Source organism: Diabrotica undecimpunctata, chromosome 1 (assembly GCF_040954645.1).
Source record: "Diabrotica undecimpunctata isolate CICGRU chromosome 1, icDiaUnde3, whole genome shotgun sequence".
NCBI lineage: Eukaryota > Metazoa > Arthropoda > Insecta > Coleoptera > Chrysomelidae > Diabrotica > Diabrotica undecimpunctata.
In genome coordinates, this window is record NC_092803.1 from 132382239 (window position 1) to 132403857 (window position 21619).

Sequence of the window (21619 nt, forward strand, 5' to 3'; positions counted from 1 at the left end):
AATGCCACAAGCAAAAAGCCACAGAAAAATAAATATTGCTATCATTTGTATATTTGAAAACGATCTCTTTATATAGAGATCGAAACGTCAGTAAAATTAAGTCATTTCAATTAAATACAGGGTGAGTCATGAGGAACTTTACATACTTCTACCATATGTAGAGTCCCTCAGGGAGCATATCATGTGGCCACTAAAAAATGTCAACTCCTCTTCTTTATTAATTAACAGGGTGATTTGTGTAATTGACCATTTATTTCATTTTACTGTAGTGTTTATACGGCTCATTTGATTTTTTTAATTTTTGCATGATACAGTACACTACTATCAAGCATTCGACTGGTATTAGCTAAACTAAAAAATTCCAGGACTGGCTTTGGAAAAATTAATTTAGGGATTCGTATTAAATATTACACCCTGTATAAATTTTTTTTAAAATGCAATTAGTGAATTTCAAACTACATTAATAACCAATGAAAACGACATATGCGACAATGTTGTCGCACTTTTATTAAATTTTTAGTGAACGATCAAATCTTACCAAAAATAGAACAACCATAATGAAGTATCAAATTATAAGGTATTAATTTACACAAATGTTATAAATTTCAAACATTTTAATTAAAATGAGTTCCTACAACATAATCTAATACGTAGAAAATTAACATCTTTACTGTCACTTTGTATTATCTCTACAATAGAATCAATTGTTTTTCAATTTTAAATTTTTACTCATAGATCGTATTGGGGCATTATTTTCGATAAATAATAAATTAAATTGATTAAAAAGTCAAACCTCTTGTATGTGTTTTTGTTGATTGTAAATGATTAAAATTTTATGTCAAATAATAATACATTGCATCAACTGTACTAAATAAAAATAAATCTAAAAAAGTTTAAAATGAAGGTTGGCGTTGACCGTTTGACGTTTCTTGATATTTTATACCCATTGTCATTATTGTCATTATTAATTGTTATTTATGTGTACAAGAATACATATTTCTTCTGTCATATCTACGTTAAGTACATTGTGTTAGTTTTGGTAGAGCTTTTGTTACTTTCGTTCAAAATGCCACAGCAGTTTTCGACCACAGAATATGCAAACATAATATTTTTTTATGGATTCTGTAATGGGAATGGTAGGGCTGCTAGTAGAGAATATCGCAGGAGATTTCCTAATTGTCGAACTCCGAGTCATCCAACATTTGGGTCAGTTTTTAATTATTTGCGAGAAAATGGCACTTTTCCTAGTGGAAAAACAGAGCAACATGTAGATGAAGCGCAGGAAGATGACATTATGGACGCCGTTACTATGAACCCTACAATAAGCACTAGACAAGTAAGTCGAGAACTCAATGTTACTCATGTCTGGGTCCGAATTGTAAAACGGAATTTCCTCGCTAATTCCAACATTGCCAAACGATTGAAAAATAATGTTTTAAAATATCGATTTTTATAAATTTAAATATGTAACGAAACGGAACATATAAATAAAATTTATTTCATTACAATTTTGTAATTAATTTTTACTATTAAAAAAAATCATGTTTTTTTGTATTTTTATGACGGTAATAATCGCTGCGTGGAAGAATACAGGTTTTGTATGACCATAATTACTACTTGTGAACAAGAATTGGCTACACTGTACGACAACTTCTGGTCAAGTCTACTATAGAGAAGCACAAATAAATATACTACTTTATATATTCTGTAATTTCTTATGAGGAAACGCAAATTGCAATCGAGAAAACAGGCAGTTTTCGAGGGCCGCTGTGTACATTTAAATTTGACGATATTCGGCGTTTAAACTATGAAATCACTCTTCGAAATTGAGGGTTTCTACTTTACTAGTATTATTATTACACTGACTAGTTATTATTACACTGACAAAAAGAATTCCGTAATATTCCGATTTTAAAAAATATGAGAAAGAAAATACCCTTGGTTCATTTTAATTCCTGTTATATTTAAAGAGTATGGCTTAATACGCAGAGAAAGTCAGATGAGGAATGTTCTTAGGCAGAATTGGCAATTTATCACAAGAACTTTTTGTTGCAAAATCTATTCCTTCATTTCCAATAATACCAACATATTTTTTGATCCAAATAAAGGTTATTTATTAAATAAATTACATTGTGTGTCTGTTCTGTTTTTTTACATCAAAACCATGCATACTACATCCATTTCCATTAAATAAATTAATTACAGCTCTGTACCAGAGAATAACCGAACACTTGTGTGTTCGGTGATTCTCTGTCTGTACCGCAAACACTAAATATGTTTATTTATTATCTTTCCGGTGATGTATTTATCTTTAGAAGATAATAAATAGTAAACAGTAAACATTAAAATTTGCATTACAATTGTTGAGAAAGTTTCGAAGTGGTTTAAAAAAGAAGTTAAATTTATGCTAACATTGCTAATGTCTGTATAATAATTAGGGTAAATACTATTTTTTTAATTTCATAACTTAGATGTCAAAAGCAAATAATATCCCAAAGTTAAACAAAAATTACGTTTATGTGTCTATTTGTGTAATGTTCATGTTGAAAAAATTCCATATTACTCTATTTTAAGTACGTACTATTGTATAAACTAAATGATCACTCTCTCTGGTAGGATACAGGTTGTTTCGCATAAGTCGCATTCAGATTTACCTCTGAAAATAATCGAATTTGATATCTGAAAAATTGCTCTTTTACATAACTGTAGCTATATTCAAGTCTATAATTTACAGCTCACTATCACTTCCGGTAAAATCGGTAATAGCCATAAACTTTGCAATTTTTAATTATATTTTTTGATTTTACGTAGATATTTGGACATGTTTTATCGTAAGTAGGAAAATTATATTTTCTGAAATATTCTTTTTATTTTCAAAAGTTTTGAGAGTTTCTGAGGTTGTATCCGGACATCAAAGAGATTGGGACCAGTACATTTGATAGCCTATCAGTATTCTTCGAAAGCATCCCCGATTATTAAATGTTGCATCGTGTACTTCGTCTGCCATGTGATCTTGACTTTGGGTGAAAACCTTTGGGAAGAAACTTCGCAAAATGAACAACAGTCATGACCTTGCTCAACTCACCATATGGTTAATGATATGATGAAGGATTTCATGCGTTTTTCAATACCATTTATACCAGTGAACACCTACCTAATGCTTGGTCAAATTCATTGCTCATAGCTCTACCTAAGAAGACAACAGTAAAAACATATGCTGATTTTAAAACCATCCGTTTGTTATGCTATTTATTGAAAAGGTAGTACATGGCCGTATCTATAATAAATGCGTGAGTACCAAGTGACACACAGTTTAGCTCCGTAAAGGGTTTGGAACGAGGGAGGTATTGTTTGGGATGAATGTACGCGAGTGTTTCAAAAATAACACCAAAATTTAATTTAATCTGCATCATCAGAAGAACACTCGATGTCACTATCGCCACTTCATTATAATCACATGATTATATCGTTTTTTCTTCCCACTTGGGGTTATTTCAGAAACTCCTTGTTCCACCAGGTATCTCACACTTTCTAATTGGATTGTTGTACTATTTTGCGCGATATTTTTTTAGGAGTAACCCATATTAGTTTTATCGGATTTAAATTTGGATCGTATGGAAGTTAACGTAAAGCAGTGTGATCATATTCACGTAAAAGTTTATCAAATTCGTATGTTATAAAACGGTTTTTATGGCACTTAATCAACGTATTAAGTTTTAAGCATTAAAAGTTATATTTTTCTTAATCAGTCAATCATATAATTTTTCCTTAAATTACTATTAGGCGCCGGATTCACTTGTACCGAATTATATGAGGCATTTATCTTCTAGCATTTTTACCAGTCCAGATTTTCGATAAAGCTTCCACTGTGTACATATATTTCACCGAGGTAAAAAATGGGCCTATTTTCTTTTCTGTAATGTTTGACAAAATTTAAGTATTTAATTCTCAAAGGCCTTTCCGCCTTCTCTAACACTTTTTTGTTACCCTTTATTCTCCTTTAACGAAAATTCATCTTTAGAAGGATATTTCGTAGCGACATTTCGATTTTTTAATATTCCAATATTTTTCAATTTTGTTTTTTAATCGTTTAACAGTAACACGACAATTTTTGTTGATTAATTAAATACTTTTAGTTAATTATCCAGAGATCTTTTGCTCTGTTATACTATTCTAGATACTGTTCAAATATAAATGCCTGTAATGACGCAAATAATAATTTAAAATGATTGGTATTTTTCACTAATAATTATTACACAATAGAAAAGCATTATATAAAAATAAATGGAATTAAAATAATTTAAACAAAGATACTTTCAGCCCTAAATCCCTAAGGCCTGTTGAGTTTTATAAATAATAAATTATCATCGATTTACAGGCTTTAGTGGTTCTATTTTTACCATAAACATAGTGTCCATTTCCCTTTTCAATTTTTTAAAATAATAATACACGTTTAAAATTATTTGGCAATCCTGCTTTAAACACTACGTTTGCCTCCGTCCATTTTCGGCACAATTATTTGGAAATAAAATTATACAAATATTTTAAGTACAAACCCAACTCGTTTGCAATTGCAACGCTACTGAACATTAAAATAATTTAATGCTAAAGGCGGACTCAAACGACTTGTGTACTTGGCAAGTACACAATTATTTGGCCATGAACCTTTAGGCCATGTGGCCATTAGCGAATCTTTTTTTTTCTTCAATTTACTTATAGTGCACTGGACAGATATGTTATCTTGTATTATTTTCCAGGTATCGTTAACTGCATTACAATTTTTATATTCTTTATATTTGGTCATTCAAATGGCCGGCTCATTTTTATAAAAATTAAGAAACTGCAACAACGTCATTTGTCCACTTCATTTCAATTAAAAAAACACACACACACAAATAAAACGTCTGTACGCTCCTGAGGTCTTTGAAAACTAAATGAATAGTCGCAGTAACTGCCCATTATTTATTAATTTCGTTTGAACGCCTCTGCAAGTATAGACAAGTATGTACTTCGCAAATGTACGAATAATCGTGATCCCTTTGGCTCGGGTCATTTTTACCGACAACTGGTGGAAAACCAACGAGTTACAAATAATTGTATAAGTAACCCACTCACACGACATGGCAAATATACGCAAGTTACGATCATTCGCCAAGTACACGAGTCGTTTGAGTCCGGCTTTAGGCGTGGCTTCCAAACTTAGTTCAGAGTAGTTAGGACACAGTTTAAAACTAAAAGAATTCTTTAGCAATACCTATACTGTGGTTCAGATTTCAGCTCTGTGGCATCCGAATTGGGGATATCTCTATCTCGTTTGATGTTTGCTCTTAGATATATATATATATATATATATATATATATATATATATATATATATATATATATATATATATATATATTACAGGATCCAACTTGTAAATACAATACATTTTGGGGACGGCTATCGCTGTATTCCCGTTCCTATCCGCCAATCCTCCCGGTCCAAGGCATGCTCCTGCTCCAAACCTCTTGATTCCATCGCTCTTCTAATTCCTTCATTCCATGAGCGTCGAGGTCTACCTCTTTTTCTTCTTACATGGGGCTTCCATCTGTGAAGTTTTTGGGGCCAACGTTCGTCAGGCATTTTCACTAGGTGTCCAAACCATTTCTGTAGCATTCATGTTAGATTCGTTGGTCTTCCTTTCCAGCCTTTGAGCCAATAAAAAAATATAACTTATTTGTTATCAAAAGTAAAATAAACTCCTTATATTACCTGTGTTCGATGGATTCAAAGATTTTCTAGTTGTCTTTTATCGGGAAGAGAAGAAGGATAAGAATAAAAAATATATTATATTACAAAAATTTACGTTTCTTTATTTTATATGAACGAATAAAACAATTATCAAATTCTGTCGTTATCTTATCAATCAGCATATTTTCTTATTGAGTTGTATGTTGGAAACATACCCAGAAAAATCCAGTCTCCTCAACGATGTGATCTCTCCTTTTTGGCACCTAGGCTCCTTCCTAACGTCTCTGCAAACCTGCTGCACTAACCAAAAACACCTGATGCACTTCTCCAAAAACTCAACTACTTATTAATGACACAAGGACCTCCTTTTGTCAACTTGATGCCGTAAAACTACTTTCACAAATCTTCACAAAATGCCAACGGTAGATACAAGGACCTCTTTTAATCTACTTGCTATCTCCTTCTGCAAAAACTATTCATTTCTTTTCACGATGCCGGTATCCAACTCACGAACCACACCCTATCTTGAGACAAACGACTGTTTCCTTCGATGACCAAATTATAACTGACGTCTCCCGTTTTTATGATCGGCTCACAAATTCCCATTTAAAAACGACCGTCCAATCAAAAGCTCAAATTGTGTTTACCATGATTTTGGAAAAGCCTAATTTCGGTTTCAGAGAAAAACTAAATAGCTTACTTTAAAATTGGTTTTGTCAATACACAATTTATACATATTTCAAAAGATTAGAATATGGTCATTTAATACTCGATTATACAAACAATGAAAAGATTAACTTACAGGTAAAATGTCTTCTAATTCTAAACAAAGGTTTTTTGATAATTTTGTTTGAAACGGAATTCTATTCTTATCTACACTAAATCTTATCTTAAATTTCTATATACAATTTGTTTATATTGATATCTTAAAATTTTATTTCGATGTATTTTTTTATTTATTTTTCTTTGGTTGGGAAAGAAAAAACATAACAATATGTATATATATATATATATATATATATATATATATATATATATACACTCATATATATATACATATATACATATAAATATATATATATATATATATATATATATATACACTCATATATATATATACATATAAATATATATATATATATATATATATATATATATATATATATATATATATATATATATATAAACTATAAACAGTGCATGAACTATATAGCGCCCCTTTTATGAAAATAATATTTTTTCCAATTTTTAGACAAATGGCAATAAAAACTAATTTTTTCAACAAGTTCCTTGTTCCATTAATTTTTTTCGGAACAGCCATTATTATTACAGATGCAAAGGATACAACTTTATTAAAACATATTTTTCCAACTACGTACTATCTATGGCTTAATGTTCCTAGTGCATATGATGAAAACTATTCAGGAACCGTAATTATAGTTTTTACAGCAACTGAAACTTCTGAGTATATCCTTTTACATTCATCCCAAGAATATATTACTATAAGCTACATCTATTTAAACGGCGAGTCAGAAAAACCGTGTAGCTGGAAGTATGTCCAAAACTCACTGGATTTACTAAACATTACTTGCAATTCCCAAGTAGAGGTAAAAGAAGCAAATTCGTTAATCATTGACTACAAAGCAACACGTTCTGCAAGGTAATTATTATTACAGGTTTACTACTTGAATAATTTTTAGGATCCATAGTTAAAATTGCAGTAAGGTAAGTGAACCAATAATGGGCATCTTAAACAAACAAACTTGTTTTTCTCGCCTCTAGGTAATGTTGAGGTGTGATCTTTTTTATTTATTATATTATCTTTACTTTAAAATATTATGTGACGATGTAAAATATTGTCATATATTTTAGAAAATAAATTATATATATTGCTCTCATTGCCCCAATAATGGGCACCTAATTTTTCAAACTACCATATGTTGAGCACCCCAATATTGGACACCTATAAAACGTAATTTAAGGTGGAAATTTATATTTTAATAATAACAATGAATATAAAGTATTAAAACAGAAATATGTATAGCACATACTCATAAAACCAAGTATGTAAATAAGTAATATTGTTAAATACTAATAAAAACTTATTCATATTGCTATTTTGCTATTTTTCCAATACACTTATTTTTTATTAAAACTGTAAATCGAATCTATCTTTATTAAGAATGTCAGGAGTAGAGCTTACTCTAATAATTTGAATAATATGAATTAAGGAAATGTCTTGCTCCACAACATTAAAAAGTTTTTTGGTTTTGTGTACAGACCATAAGCCTGGTTCAGGTCCTTTTTGTTGTATTATGTACAAGTATTGGTACACAGTTGCTCCCCTCTCACTCTCTAAAAACTGACCAATTACAAATACAAAGTCTCCTTCCTTAATTCTAATCTGGCTGACTAACTCAGTAGTGTCGTCTACACTACTTTCTGAAGCAAACGAAGACATTTCCAACTCTTCATACATGATTGACGCAGAAGAAGAACTAGAGGAAATGAACTACAACCGTTTGTTTTAATCTTCCCTTTCTTCTGCTTTTTTCCTTTTTGGTTTCTCGTATTAATTTTCTCTTTTGCTCTTCATCCTCTGATCTCTGTTTAGCCTCATCAAATTTTGCAAAATATACAAGCATCTGAGGGAAAGTAAGTACCGCTAGCAGATTTTCTATTTTTGCTCGTTTTTTTTTATTTTGGACGTCTCACAGAGGCCAAAACAGAGTTCTTTTGAATGAAAAAGGTACTAATGGGCCTACTTTGGATCCAAATTAATGATCAATGGGTGAAGGAGTTGACGGAATCATATTAGCATTAATCGAAGTATCTGGTGCTGTAGAAGGGCCCGCTAATTGATCATTCTGAGCTAAGGATAAACTAGGACCATTTAGTTCCTCCTGTTGCTCCGGATTTTGAACTATCATACATTCTATAGTTTTATAAATGTTGAATGTTTTTGCGGTAAGCCAAAGAATAATCTCTTAGATCCCCTTGCCAGTCTCATATTTTTCAAATTCTTGCATTTTTTGTGGTTTTATTCTTTTCTCAAGTATATTAAGTAATGTATCATGAGGAACATCAACAGACTGCAACTGTTCAACTGGATGCTGGGCCTGGTGTTATGACACTTCTGGTATTTTAACTACCGTTGGTTCCCATACTAGATCGCATGCTCTAAAACCGTTTTGAATGGTTCTTGGTGCAAGTTTGACTAATATTTGATTTAAAATAGTCTGGATTTTATGTTTTTCTGCTTGTTGACCTTCATGTGCCAAGCGCCACTCAGAAACTTTGAGCTTAAGGAAATGGAAAACAGATACGTCCATAGGTTGGAATATATGAGTGGCATTTGGTAGAAGTCAATATTACTAGCTACACAAAAGATAACCAGTGACATCGAAATGTGGAAGGTGTGGCCATCCATGAAAAATAAAACTGGTTGTTCGATATTGTTATTCGTCAGTCAAAGATGAAAAAAATTTACTATATATTCGTAGAATGTCTCATGACTCATCTTGTATACTCATACACAACCATCGGTACAGCAAGTTCTCCAGCGTAGTTGGTTGTAAGGAGCCCAGTCAAATTAAATTTTTTACCGCCACCGCCACAGAAAAAAACCAGTTTCGTCGCAGTTGAAAATTCTTTTCGGATCCTCAAAAAATGCTCCTCTTAAATTATTGTCATTTATATATTGTAGCACCTCGCGAAACCACTTTTCTAATTCTTTTTGAGTCACTACTCGCCTCTGAACTCTGAGTTTTGGCTGGTGTGTCAATGTATCTTTTGTCTCTGGGAACCCTTTTTTTTAGCTATCTCTTTTTTCCATCGAACAAAAACTAGCTTCTGGTCAAGGGAAAAAACAGTGGGGGGACCCATGCGTGTTACCACAAAAATAGATGCTGAAACAAAATATAAAAAAGTTCATTGGGTAAGAAAGACAAGTCTCAAGACAAAATAAAAATGTGATTTGGAGTTCTTATGATATGCACTACCTATGTCGACCGTACCCATATATTTTATATTTAGTGGGCTTTAACACACAAGCACAATGCCAGCTTATACCAAATCTTTCAAGTTAGGCATATTGTCCATTACTGGTACATTGATAACATTCCCGTTCCTAATTTGGACCCCCCAATGTTCAAAACCAAAAAAGATTTTTTGTTTAATAATTATATAGATTAAATATATGAACAAAGCCAATAAAACAATAAAAAAATAAATAAACTTGAAAAATAAGTATTAAAAAAACTTACTTCTTAGTAAATTCACTAACTTGAGGTTAGTTTGGCGCGTGAATTCACAACCGTTTACTATAGGACTTTTCATCGGCCTCCATGTTAGTAAGTATAATATATATTATACGTCATACGTACTGGTTTATAAATTTATAAAGAAATCTTAAATTAAATAAATATTTTTTATTAGAATTCTTCTTCTTGCAGTACTGTTTCCTATCGAAGGTTGGCTACCATCACAGCAATCTTTACTTTGTTGGCTGCAGCTCTGATTAACTGTATTAAACTGCACCCATACCACTCCCTTAAATTTCGCAACCAGGAAATCCTCCTACGTCCCACATTTCTCTTTCCCGAGATTTTTCCTTGGATTATGAGTCTAAGCAGAGTCTTATTAGAATTAGGACATATTATTAAAGAATTACATATTCCATAACAACACCGCTTCGTTGTTACTTTTCGTACACCTATCACAATAATAATCAATTAAAAAAAATGATTTGCTAATTGTGGCACTTTATTTTTTCAATAACTAGACTTGCTTTGGAATTTTCATATTAATTATCTATATTTATATTACTAAACTAACCTAAATGGCTGACACTATGATGAAAAGTCCTACGAACCACACACGACAAAATTCACAGTCAAACTGAAGGAGAGGGCGGAATTTAGTAGACGTGCAAGACAAGAGTTAAGGCCACCTTCACAACTACTTTTTTTGTGACTAAAATCACAGTAACGTTATTTACTTAATACATTTTCGTGGTGCCCATTATAGGTGCAGTGCCCAAGTTAGGTACATTTACCTTATATACTAATAAATTATTCCGATATTCATTAAGCTTATCTTCCTGCTGTTTATTGTATTTATTATTTAATTTTCTGTACCCTCTCATGATTATGATACTTCGCAGTAGATCTTTACATATCTGTTTTTTGTTTTCATGCTTAGGTGTCATCCCACCAGTTAATGTTCTTTTTCTTCCCATAGTGTCTTACCATCAATTTTTTTAAATGTTCTTATCTCTGCTTTTTCTATCATCCTTTTTGCCCTCTCTGTATCAGGTCGTGTTTCTGCCTCGTATGTCATTATTGGTCTGATGACTGTTTTGTAAATTCTGCTTTTCATTTCTTTCTCGACATTTTTATTTCTCCATATTGTTTGATTCAAGCAACCTGCGGCTCTGTTTGCTCTATTCACTTGATCTTCCACTTCGGTTTCGAACTTTCCGTAGCTAGATAATGTGATGCATAGATATTTAAACTCTATCACTCGTTCTATTATCTGACCTTACAGCTCCAATTTACATCCGTGTAAATTTGCTGTTACATTTACTCCATACTGCTATATGGTGTAGCAACCTCGATCATAAAGGCCAATGTGATGAACCGATTGGAGGCCTTTGAAATGTGGGTATTTAGAAGAGTACTTAAAATTCCCTGGACAGATCACACAACAAATGTCGAAGTATTAAATCAAATGAGCAGAGAACGAGAATTGCTGCCAATAATAAAAAGAAGAAAAACTGCTTATCTGGGTAATATATTTCGAAATTCAAAGTACCAGTTCTTAAAGCTTATTATCGAAGGGAAGATAGAAGGAAAACGGGGCATCGGAAGAAAGAAATACTCATGGCTTAAAAACATAAGGGATTGGACAAACGTCGATGCCCATGCACTCTTTAGAGCCACACAAGACCGAGAGGAGTATGCCAGAATTGTCGCCAACATCCACTAATTCGATAGGGCACCATAAGAAGAAGAAGAAATTTTCTGTAATAACCATGCATTTGGTTTTTTTTGGGAAATTAACATGTTAAATTTTCTGGTGGTTATATTAAATTGGTGCAGCATATATTGTAAATCATCTTCACTTTAAGAGAGTAGTGTTGAGTCGTCTGCATAGCAGATTCTTTTAAGTTGTTTTTCTCCCATTTGGTATTCTTTTTTAGTTCTTTTTTTTATTATTTTATCCATAATCAGGTTGAACAATATTGGACTCGAGGAATCTCCCTGTCTTATTCTTTTGCCAGCTTCAATAGGGTCAGTTAGTTCTTCTTATACTTTTACTTTTATTCTATTGTCTTGGTATATATTTTCGATCGTTTTAATTATTCCTAGAGGTATCTCTCTTGTTTACAATAATTGGATAACGTCCTTTAATTTGATCTGGACAAATGCCTTCTTAAGGTCCACAAAATATAGATATACCGATATGTTGTATTCTAATGATTTCTCTTGCACCTGCCTTATTATAAATATAGCATCGGTGCATGATATTTCCAACCTAGAACCTTGTTGTTCTTCTGCTAGTGTTATAATTGCAATTCAGTTTATTTAATATCAGTTTGGTTGTTAATTTTAGTATTGTGTGTAATAACTAAAACTCTCTGTGATTCTGCGTGTCCGTTTGTGTCCGATTTTCTAAAAGAGGTATTAGGATGCTTGATCTCCATTCATGAGAAATTCTGTTTTGTTCTATTATTTTTTGGATTAGTTTTAATAGTTGTTTTGTCAGATCTGGTTCTCCGTACTTTGGGAGTTTTTTCGGTATTTTGTCCTCTCGTGGTGATTTTCTATTTTTAATTTCCTTAATGCTTCCTTTACCTCTTCCTCCTCAATATTTATTTCTTCGTTTGTCGTCACCTCTGGTGTTGGTGGTTCATTATCGTCACCTTTAGCAAGTAGGGATCGAAACTCGTTTGCCCATGTGCTGAATGTGTTTCGCTTTTATTAGTTCTTTTATCTCTTTTTTTTGTCCTTTTTCATATTTTCCGTATTCATTTTTGTGTTCCGTATTAGTTCCTTATAAAGTATTTGTTTTATTTCTGATTCGTTTATAGTGGTTTTATGCCTGTTGTGTTAGTTGTGTTTGGTATTATAAAAAGGCTTTCTTCTTTTCTTTACATTTTGTCCTTACTTCTTCTCTAAAACATAATGTTTTCTTTTTTTGATATGTTAGTGTTCGTTACTTTCCTCTCTCCAAGTGATTCTGTTGCTGCATTAATTATGTTATTTTTAATTTTTTCCCAGCTTTCATCGATGTTATCGTTTCCTAATATTTCATTCCCAGCGATCTTCTCTGATATTCTTTTCCTGTATAAATATTCCGTGGATTCCGTATTTAGTCCTTCGACTTTGATTTTTGTTTGTGTTGGCTAATTGCTGTCTTTGGTTTTTCTAGCCTGTGTTCAATCCCTTGGGATAGTGGGAAAATACCCTTTTACGTTCCCGGTATAAATTATATCTACTTCAATGATGCGACTCTACCCACGTGAGCCTTCATTATCTCCCAATCTCCCCCTACCTGGGAGAAATTATACTCTAGAACTATCTAATTACCAAAATGTCCCTTCGCATATCCTACTCTAATGTCGGGCAACAGCAACATCAGTACCAAGGTAGAGCGTAACGGAAATGATCCTGGATTATTCTATTATTTAATACTAGAGGTTTTAATAACTTTTAGACTGCTTTTTAAATTTTTGAGTTACGTTCTAGAACGACTTTGTTGGAAGATTGTTCATTCGATTACATAAAATCGACTTTAACGTAAAGTTACAAATTGACTTTAAATATAGAATCCTGAGAATATCTTACGTAGACAGAGACACGTATGAAAAAGTCTTTTTAATACTTTCAAAACAAACAGAACAGTTAAAAAAATCATGGTGATCGCCAACCTTCGATAGAAGACAGCACCTAAAGAAAAAGAAGAAGTTCAATCTCTTATTCTCTTAACGCTCTTTCGTCATTGTAAACCATAGGTATTCATAGTTAAGTTTCTCTTATTATCACATTTTTTTTTTATTGTTAACGTTACAATTTTCTGAACTTTTTGTATGCCTGAACTAGATCAAATTCTAATAAAAACTATTTTTTGTTTTAGTTATGATGGAGGACTTTACAACACTACTTACGAAGCTGACAATCTCAAACAAATCGCCACATTTAGTCAATTATATCCAACTTTTGCTAGACGAGTATTCCCATGTTTTGACGAGCCAAACTTTAAATCAATATTTCATATTTTTATTAGTTATCCTGATACGTTCGAAATTATTGGAAATACTCCTATTACAGGAAAGGTTCATACCACAGATGGGTAAGCTTATGATCAAAGTTTATCAATAATCTTTAATTTATCAATAATAATATTTTATAATCTTTGGAATTATCGGATCATTTAATCAATTATTGTTTAAAATTATTACAAATAAAAAATAATTTTCAAACCTTTTTAGGATAACTGTTGAATTTGACGAAACACCGGTAATGTCAACACAATCATTAGGTTTCTTCATTTCCAACTTTGCTCAAATGACGACAGCAGATCAGGAGTATACATATAGCGTCTTTACTAAACCTGAACTGAAAAACTATACAGAAATTGCTTTAAAACATGGATCTGATTTAATCAATTCTATGGGAGAGTTTACAGGAATAAAATATAACGATATGGGCAATCTCCAACTCTATGTAGTAGCAACAGATCACTTAAATTTTGGAAAGGAAAATAGTTGGGGTCTTTTGATTGAAAGGTATATCTTTATAATAAATCTTAGCTTCACTATTTGCTTTTTAACAACTATAAAAAATTAAAGAACACACATAAGGAACGGAACTAAACCGTTCTAAAAAATACGGTTATTATAACTGAAGTACTTCTTACATGGTTACATCATAAACGGGGACGTATATTGAGAAAGTAAGGGATGCAATAAAATCTGATAAGAAGTAATACAATAAGTAAACAAGTATAAATATAAATATAAAATAAATAGTAAACATCTTTAAACTAAAAGAATATGTATTAAATGCCAATGGGGTAAACCTTCTAGTCTTGTTTTAAAAATGTAAGTCCATTCATAGTAGTTAGGTACACACTGTTATATTTTTATTAATCTAATTTATTGTTTTTATTTATTATCAAAGCTTCTACACTTATAATACTTACAAGTTTATTTAAAGTCTTTATTTGTACAATATAACTAATTTATTTCACACTAATAATTATATAATTTATCTACATTTATTACAATACGTGCGTTACATTTTAAAAACTCGACGCGATGTTCAAAAACTAACTGTTCCCAAAAACTAAAATGTCTCATATATATAAATAACCGTTAGTTCTGGAATTACGGAATGAGAATTAAGAATCGATGACCTTCCATCGAAGGAACTCCATCAAAAGCAGGTTTTTTATATCGGAGGGGACCCCTAAAAATTTCTGCCGGCACGTACCTATATTTATGATCTAGAAAAGACGAATGGGTTAATATGTTTACAGTATTATGCGTCATAATATTTATCATAACAATACACTGTATAATAGTTTTGAATCAATGCTTCAGGGAATAAAATCTTGAAAGATGATCTATGGATGGATCGAGAGTAGTGGCGATTAGGTGTTAGAAAACGTCGTAGAATATTGCAAATCACAGAAATAGTCAAAATTAAATGACACAACCGAACCAACATAGACTGCAGACAGGGTGCCACAAAAATATTGGTCATAAATTATACCACAATTTTTAGCGATAAAAATAAGTCGATTTGGTCTAACTTACCTACATGTAAAATTGTACCCTTAAAAAGTCAAGAGGTATTAAGATTTTTCTAGATATTTAGATCTAGAAAAGTAGAATATATATCTAGAAAATTTTTTCTAGATATTTCTCTAAACCTCCCACCCCCATTCTTTTGGTAGTATAATATTGGATTAAAAACTGGAGCGTCTGACCCAGAGTGGGCGGCTGCAAACAGCGTCTGACCCAGAGTGGGCGGCTGAACAATAGGTCCTCCAAGAGGGGGTTGTGGCGTTAGGCGTTAGCAACCTAGCATACTTAAAAAAATCCAAGGGCTAACGAACAATTGGCAGAAATGAAAAATTTTAAAATTAATCCCCGGGTGGCAATCCACACCTCCGAAGGAGGGAGCTCCATCGGATACGGGGGGGGCACTTCTGCTTAGAAAACTAAGAATCGGCACATGGAATGTGCAGGGCTGGAGAACAAAAGCCAGTGAAGTAACATCAGAATTCGAAAAGATGAATCTCGATATCCTCGTCACAACGGAAGTAAAAAAGAAAGGAAACGGCACGGAAAGAATAGGGGAACTAATCCATTGTTGGAGCGGAGTAGAAAAAAAAGACCGCGCAAAAGCTGGAGTTGAAATTCTACTAAAGAAGAAATGGGAAAAATCTATAGACGATTGGGAACCCATAAACGAGAGAATTGCCAAACTGAAAATCAAGATGTATGGCAGAGAAATTATAATACTAGCAACATACGGTCCAACGGAAGACAGTCCAGCCAATGAGAAAGAACGATTTATCGAACAACTTCAAGAACAAATGGATAAGAGAAAACCTAAACAGAAATAATAATAGTGGGGGATCTAAATGAAAGAGTCGGAAGAAAAGACAATGACAGAACAGTTGGTCCATTTGGAGAAGACACAATTAACGACAACGGAGAAAGATTGGTAGAACTATGTGAAGTAAATGATTTGAAAATTATGAACGGATTCTACAAACACAAAAATATACATAAGTACACATGGACTCAAGAGACAAGAAAACTAAGATCCATTATTGACTACATTATCATGACCCACAAAAGCTCCATCAAAGTGAAAGACACCAGAGTGAAAAGAGGGGCAGAGTGTGGAACAGATCACAAACTTGTGGTGGCATGGATGGAATTCCCCTATATCTGGACAAAACAAAAACATACATCGATTGTTACAACGGGAACGACAATAAACGAAAAGAGGCTCAAATTACATCTATTGCAGGAAGAATCAATAAAAGATTTATACAAAAGAAGACTAGACCAAAAACTAGAAGAATTCAGATATGACACGTTAGATAAATGCATGAACACATAAAAACCTGCCTGATTTCAGCGGCCTTAGAAGCTCTTGGAGAAGACGACCAAAGGAGCACCCATCAGAATATCAAATTAAGGGAAGACACATTGAAATGCATAAAAGAAAAGAAAAAACTACACATAAAATACCTAAACACCAAAAAACAGGAAGACTTAGACCTATATAGAGCGAAAAACAGAGAGGTAAAGAAAAGAGTAACAAATGAAATGAACGAACGATGGAAACAAGCATGCACAGAGATAGAACGACATATCGGAGGAACGATAAATTCAGAATCATGGCGAATATTAAAAGCACTTCAACGAAATAAGACAGAGAAAACCCAGATCGGCAAAATTAGTGAAAACGAGTGGCAAGAATACTACGTAGAACTACTTACAGAAAACCGTCCCCAATTTCAGGAAGAGAATATAGAACATGCAGGAAATGGGGCATACGACCAGATAGAAATAAGCCTGGCAGAAGTTAAGAGAGCAATCAAGACATTGAAGAACAAAAAAGCCAAAGGACCCGGAGGAATACCAATCGAACTAATTAAAAACGGAACGGAAAAGTTATTCCGCATGCTACATAGAATGTTCGAAAGAGGACTAAATGGAGAAGAAATACCTGCGGAATGGACACAAGCATACATCACATCCATACATAAGAAAGGAAATAGGAAAAAATGTGAAAACTATAGAGGAATTAGTATAATATCGTCGGTAGGTAGACTTTACGGGAAAATTATTAAAGAAAAACTAGAAACTTAAATAATAGGAAAAATTGGAGAAGACCAAGCAGGGTTCACAGTAGGAAAATCATGCCTAGATCATACGTACACATTAGAACAACTGATAGAGAAGAAAATGGCAACAGGTAGACCGGTCCATCTGGCCTTTGTTGATCTAAAAAAAGCATATGACTCAATACCTAGAGTCAAATTATGAGAAGCAATGAATGATCTCGGAATCCGACAAACACTAATAAAAGCAGTTAAAGCACTATACAAAGAAAACAAAATAGCTATTAAATGTGGAAATAAAGCCTGCAATCCATTTAAGACGACAAAAGGACTTCTACAAGGCTGTGCTACGTCCCCTACTCTGTTTAAAATATTCTTGGAAAAGACACTCAAACCATGGAGGAGAAAGTGCGAAGGAATGGGCATACCAGTAAGAGACGAATACCTATACACCTTAAGTTTTGCCGACGATCAAGTAGTCATCGCACAAGATGAAGAAGATCTCAGCTTTATGCTCAGAAAACTAGAAGAAGAATATAAAAACAACGGAATGGAAATAAACTTAGAGAAAACCGAATACCTAACAACAGAAAACAAGGATATGAGAAACCTAGAGATAGACGAGGGAAGACAAATAAATGGAACAGATAAATTCAAGTATTTAGGAACCATAATATCGAACCAGGGAACAACAGAAGAAGATATAAACAACAGACTGAGACAAACAAGAAACTGTATAAGACAACTAAACTCAGTGTTGTGGGATAAGAACATTACGATAAAGACAAAAAAGAGAATATATAACACCCTGACAAGAAGTATCCTGACATATGGGTCCGAAAACTGGACAATAAACAAGAGAAATAGAGGTAGAATAAGAGCAGTAGAAATGGAGTTCCTGAGGAGAAACTGTAGACTTACAAAAAGAGACATAATTGAAAACGCAGAGATTAAGCGGAGAATGGGAGTGCAATCAGACATAATCGACTATATAGAGGAGAAGAGACTATCCTGGTACGGCCACGTCAGAAGAGCGGACAGAGGACGCTGGATAAACAAAATCACAGAATGGAGCCCGATTGGAAGAAGAAAGAGAGGAAGACCCCGAAGGTCATTCAGAGATGAAATCGACGAGGCTATGGAGAAAAGAACCCTGCGAGATGGAGACTGGAATGACAGGGAAAATTGGAGAAAACGGTTGAGTGAAGGTGAAAACTGTGAAAATCCTTAGTAGTAGTAGTAAAAACTGGACAACAATAGAATGAAATACCTATTGTTCCTATATATACCTATAATATATACATATCTGTAATTTTTGACGTTCCTTGGTGAATTTCTTGTGCCAAAAATATCTTCAAAGATTAAAATATTAGTTTTAACGTGTACATTTCTGTGGAAGTTGGACAATTATAATTGTTATTTTTGTAAATGCCTACAAAATGTACCTTTTTTTTTAATTTTTAATTAGAGTAATGTCAAGGGAATTATGCGACGGCAGCAAAGCGTTCTGCAGTTCGATACCCTGATAAAATTTACCGGACGGGTGCATAGTCCTAGGAATTTATCCATTTAAGAGAAACAGTCACTTCAAAAAAACAATGAGCACGCAGAAATAAACATGAGGGTAATAGCTGATGAATTAGGGGTCTGTCGTATGAAATCGTGGAGAAATATTAAGGAATAGTTACATCACTTCCTACATCTAACAGGATTTCAAGAATTAGTTCCACAAAACCATCCTAAACGTATAGTATTTTGTGATTGGCTTTTAGAAGAAAATAGACGAGATATCAAGGGCGGAACGCTGGGGTAGGCAAGGTAGGCGCCGCCTAACCTCTTCAAATGTACAATAATAAATTATTTAAATCTTGAATATGTTGCCTGTGTGAGTCCATTTCAAATAGGTAAAAAGAAATAATAATAAGACTTACTCACAATCAATTTATTCTACCACCAACGACCGGTTTCGCATACTATAAATTGCTATGCATCTTCAGATCAACGGTACATGGTAAACTAAATGTTGAAAAATACAAATTAATTAAATAACAAATTAAGTGAAAAATGATTTAGTAAAATTGAAATTAAATAAATATTACTTACATGTCGATAGAAGGAATATTACTAAAATAATAATTTAATAATAATCCTTGTATCGGCAGTAAGTACTATAATATTGCTATTATTGCTATATATTTTGTACCAGACAGCTCCCTAATACGGGTTATTATATTTTCAGCATTTAGTTTATTATGTACCGTTGATCTACAGATGCATAGCAAATTATAGTATGCGAAACTTTTCGTTGGTGATAGTTATTATTATAAATTACTTATTTCAAATTGTGATTTATACATTTTGACATAATACCCATTTAAAATAAAAAAGCTATTTTTTTATATTCTCTTCGAAGTTTTAGTTCATTGTCTCCAAAGTAATTATTTTGCGTTCCTCGTAGTAGTTGAGGGGCGCTTCAAATTTTCGCCTCAGAAGAAAATAAAACGTCTATATACGTCTATAACGCTTACGCAAGAGCAGCACGTGCAACACGGCTAGTCAGTGAATATCTTCTCTCCACAGGCGGTGAATTCGCCGTCTTCGGGATTCGGGTTATAAATATTTTAAACGACATTATAATCTGCAGTTTGATTGAAATGCTATCGACAGTTCTTTAGCTGGACATATTACTTTATCCCATAAGTTGTAAATTTAAGAATTAGTGCCTATATCTCGAATCTACTCTTCTATGACCAATCTTGATACTATCAAATGCCTTTTCATAGTCTATGAAACAAGAAATACGGGTAGTTCGTACCCATTTGCATTTTGTATCAGTGTTCTCATTGTCAGCAGATGGTTTGATGTACTATGTCCTTTGTGAAAGCCAGCCTTTTCAACCGGTTGGTATACTTGACTGAGCAACGATCTTCTTCTTATGGTGCCGTGCACCTATAGTGCGTTGGCGAATTATCTTAAGGTCAGACGTCTGTCTTTTGCGGCATGCAAAAGTTTGCCAGTGTTAGTTACGCCTGTCCAGTTCTTTATATTTCGCAGCCACGACATTTGTTTGCGACCTACTCCTCTCTTGCCCCCAATCTTTCCTTGGATAATTAGTTGAGGGATTGCGTATTTTTCCCCTCTCAGGATGTGGCCCAGGTATCCAATCTTTCGTGCCTTGATCAAGCTGAGCAATTCTCTCTCAGTATTTGCTCTTCTTAGGACTTCCTCGTTTCTCACCCTATCTGTCCATGGTATGCGGAACATTCTTCGCAAGGTCAACATTTCGAAGGCTTCCAACTTGTTAATGCAAGATATTTTCAACGTCCATGTCTCCATGCCGTATAACGAGCAACGATATGGGTCTATAATTCTTTAGGTCACATTTGTCCCTTTTTTTGTGTAAGAGTATTACTAGACTATCATTTCAGTCTTTAGAGATTTTGCTATTATGGAGACATCTATTATATCTATATCTTACTTGTTTTTAAGAGCTCGGCGATTATACCGTCGTATCCTGGAGCTTTTTCAGTTCTTTTTAAGCTGTTTCTATTTCGAATTCCTCTATATTTGGTAGTACTTCTGATCTTACGTTTTCTATTTTACTTTTGACGTTCTCTTTTGTTGATCCATTAGGCTGACTTTGCGAGATATACAAGGCTTTGCAGAAGTCTTCGACTATCTTTGTTGTTTTATATTTATCCTTCTCTTCCTTATTATTGGTGTCTTTAATTTTGATAATTTTTGAACTCTTAGTGTTGACCTTAGACATTTTAGGCCTTCGTTGTTGTCAATGACTTGCTCTATTGAGTTCTTGTTTCATTTTTTTATGTCACGTTTTAGTCATTTTTTAATGTTTTTATTAATTTCTACGCATGCTTAAATATGGCGTTTGTTTTTCGCAAGTAGTTGTCTTCTTTCCTTGATTAATTTTTTAGCTTCGATGCTTATTTTGTCTGCTTTAGTTCTTGTTTTCTTTGCGACCTGCAATCCGGCTTCGAGAAGGTTTTTATTTATATT

General features: G+C 33.1%; 1 protein-coding gene across 2 annotated transcripts in view; it reads left to right on the forward strand.

Annotated features, from left to right (window-relative positions):
• The window catches only part of LOC140431921 (aminopeptidase N-like), an 89507-nt gene that overhangs the window by 16424 nt on the left and 51464 nt on the right, over positions 1–21619 (forward strand). Inside the window, exons 1-4 of one of the 2 annotated variants that reach the window (XM_072519796.1) lie at positions 2336–2439; positions 6984–7391; positions 13871–14086; positions 14226–14522. In XM_072519796.1, the coding sequence (XP_072375897.1) occupies positions 6988–7391; positions 13871–14086; positions 14226–14522 (917 nt within the window). In that variant the 5' untranslated portion in view covers positions 2336–2439; positions 6984–6987. Of the gene's footprint in view, positions 1–2335; positions 2440–6983; positions 7392–13870; positions 14087–14225; positions 14523–21619 lie in introns of those variants that run through there. The other variant, XM_072519792.1, reaches the window with a different exon arrangement.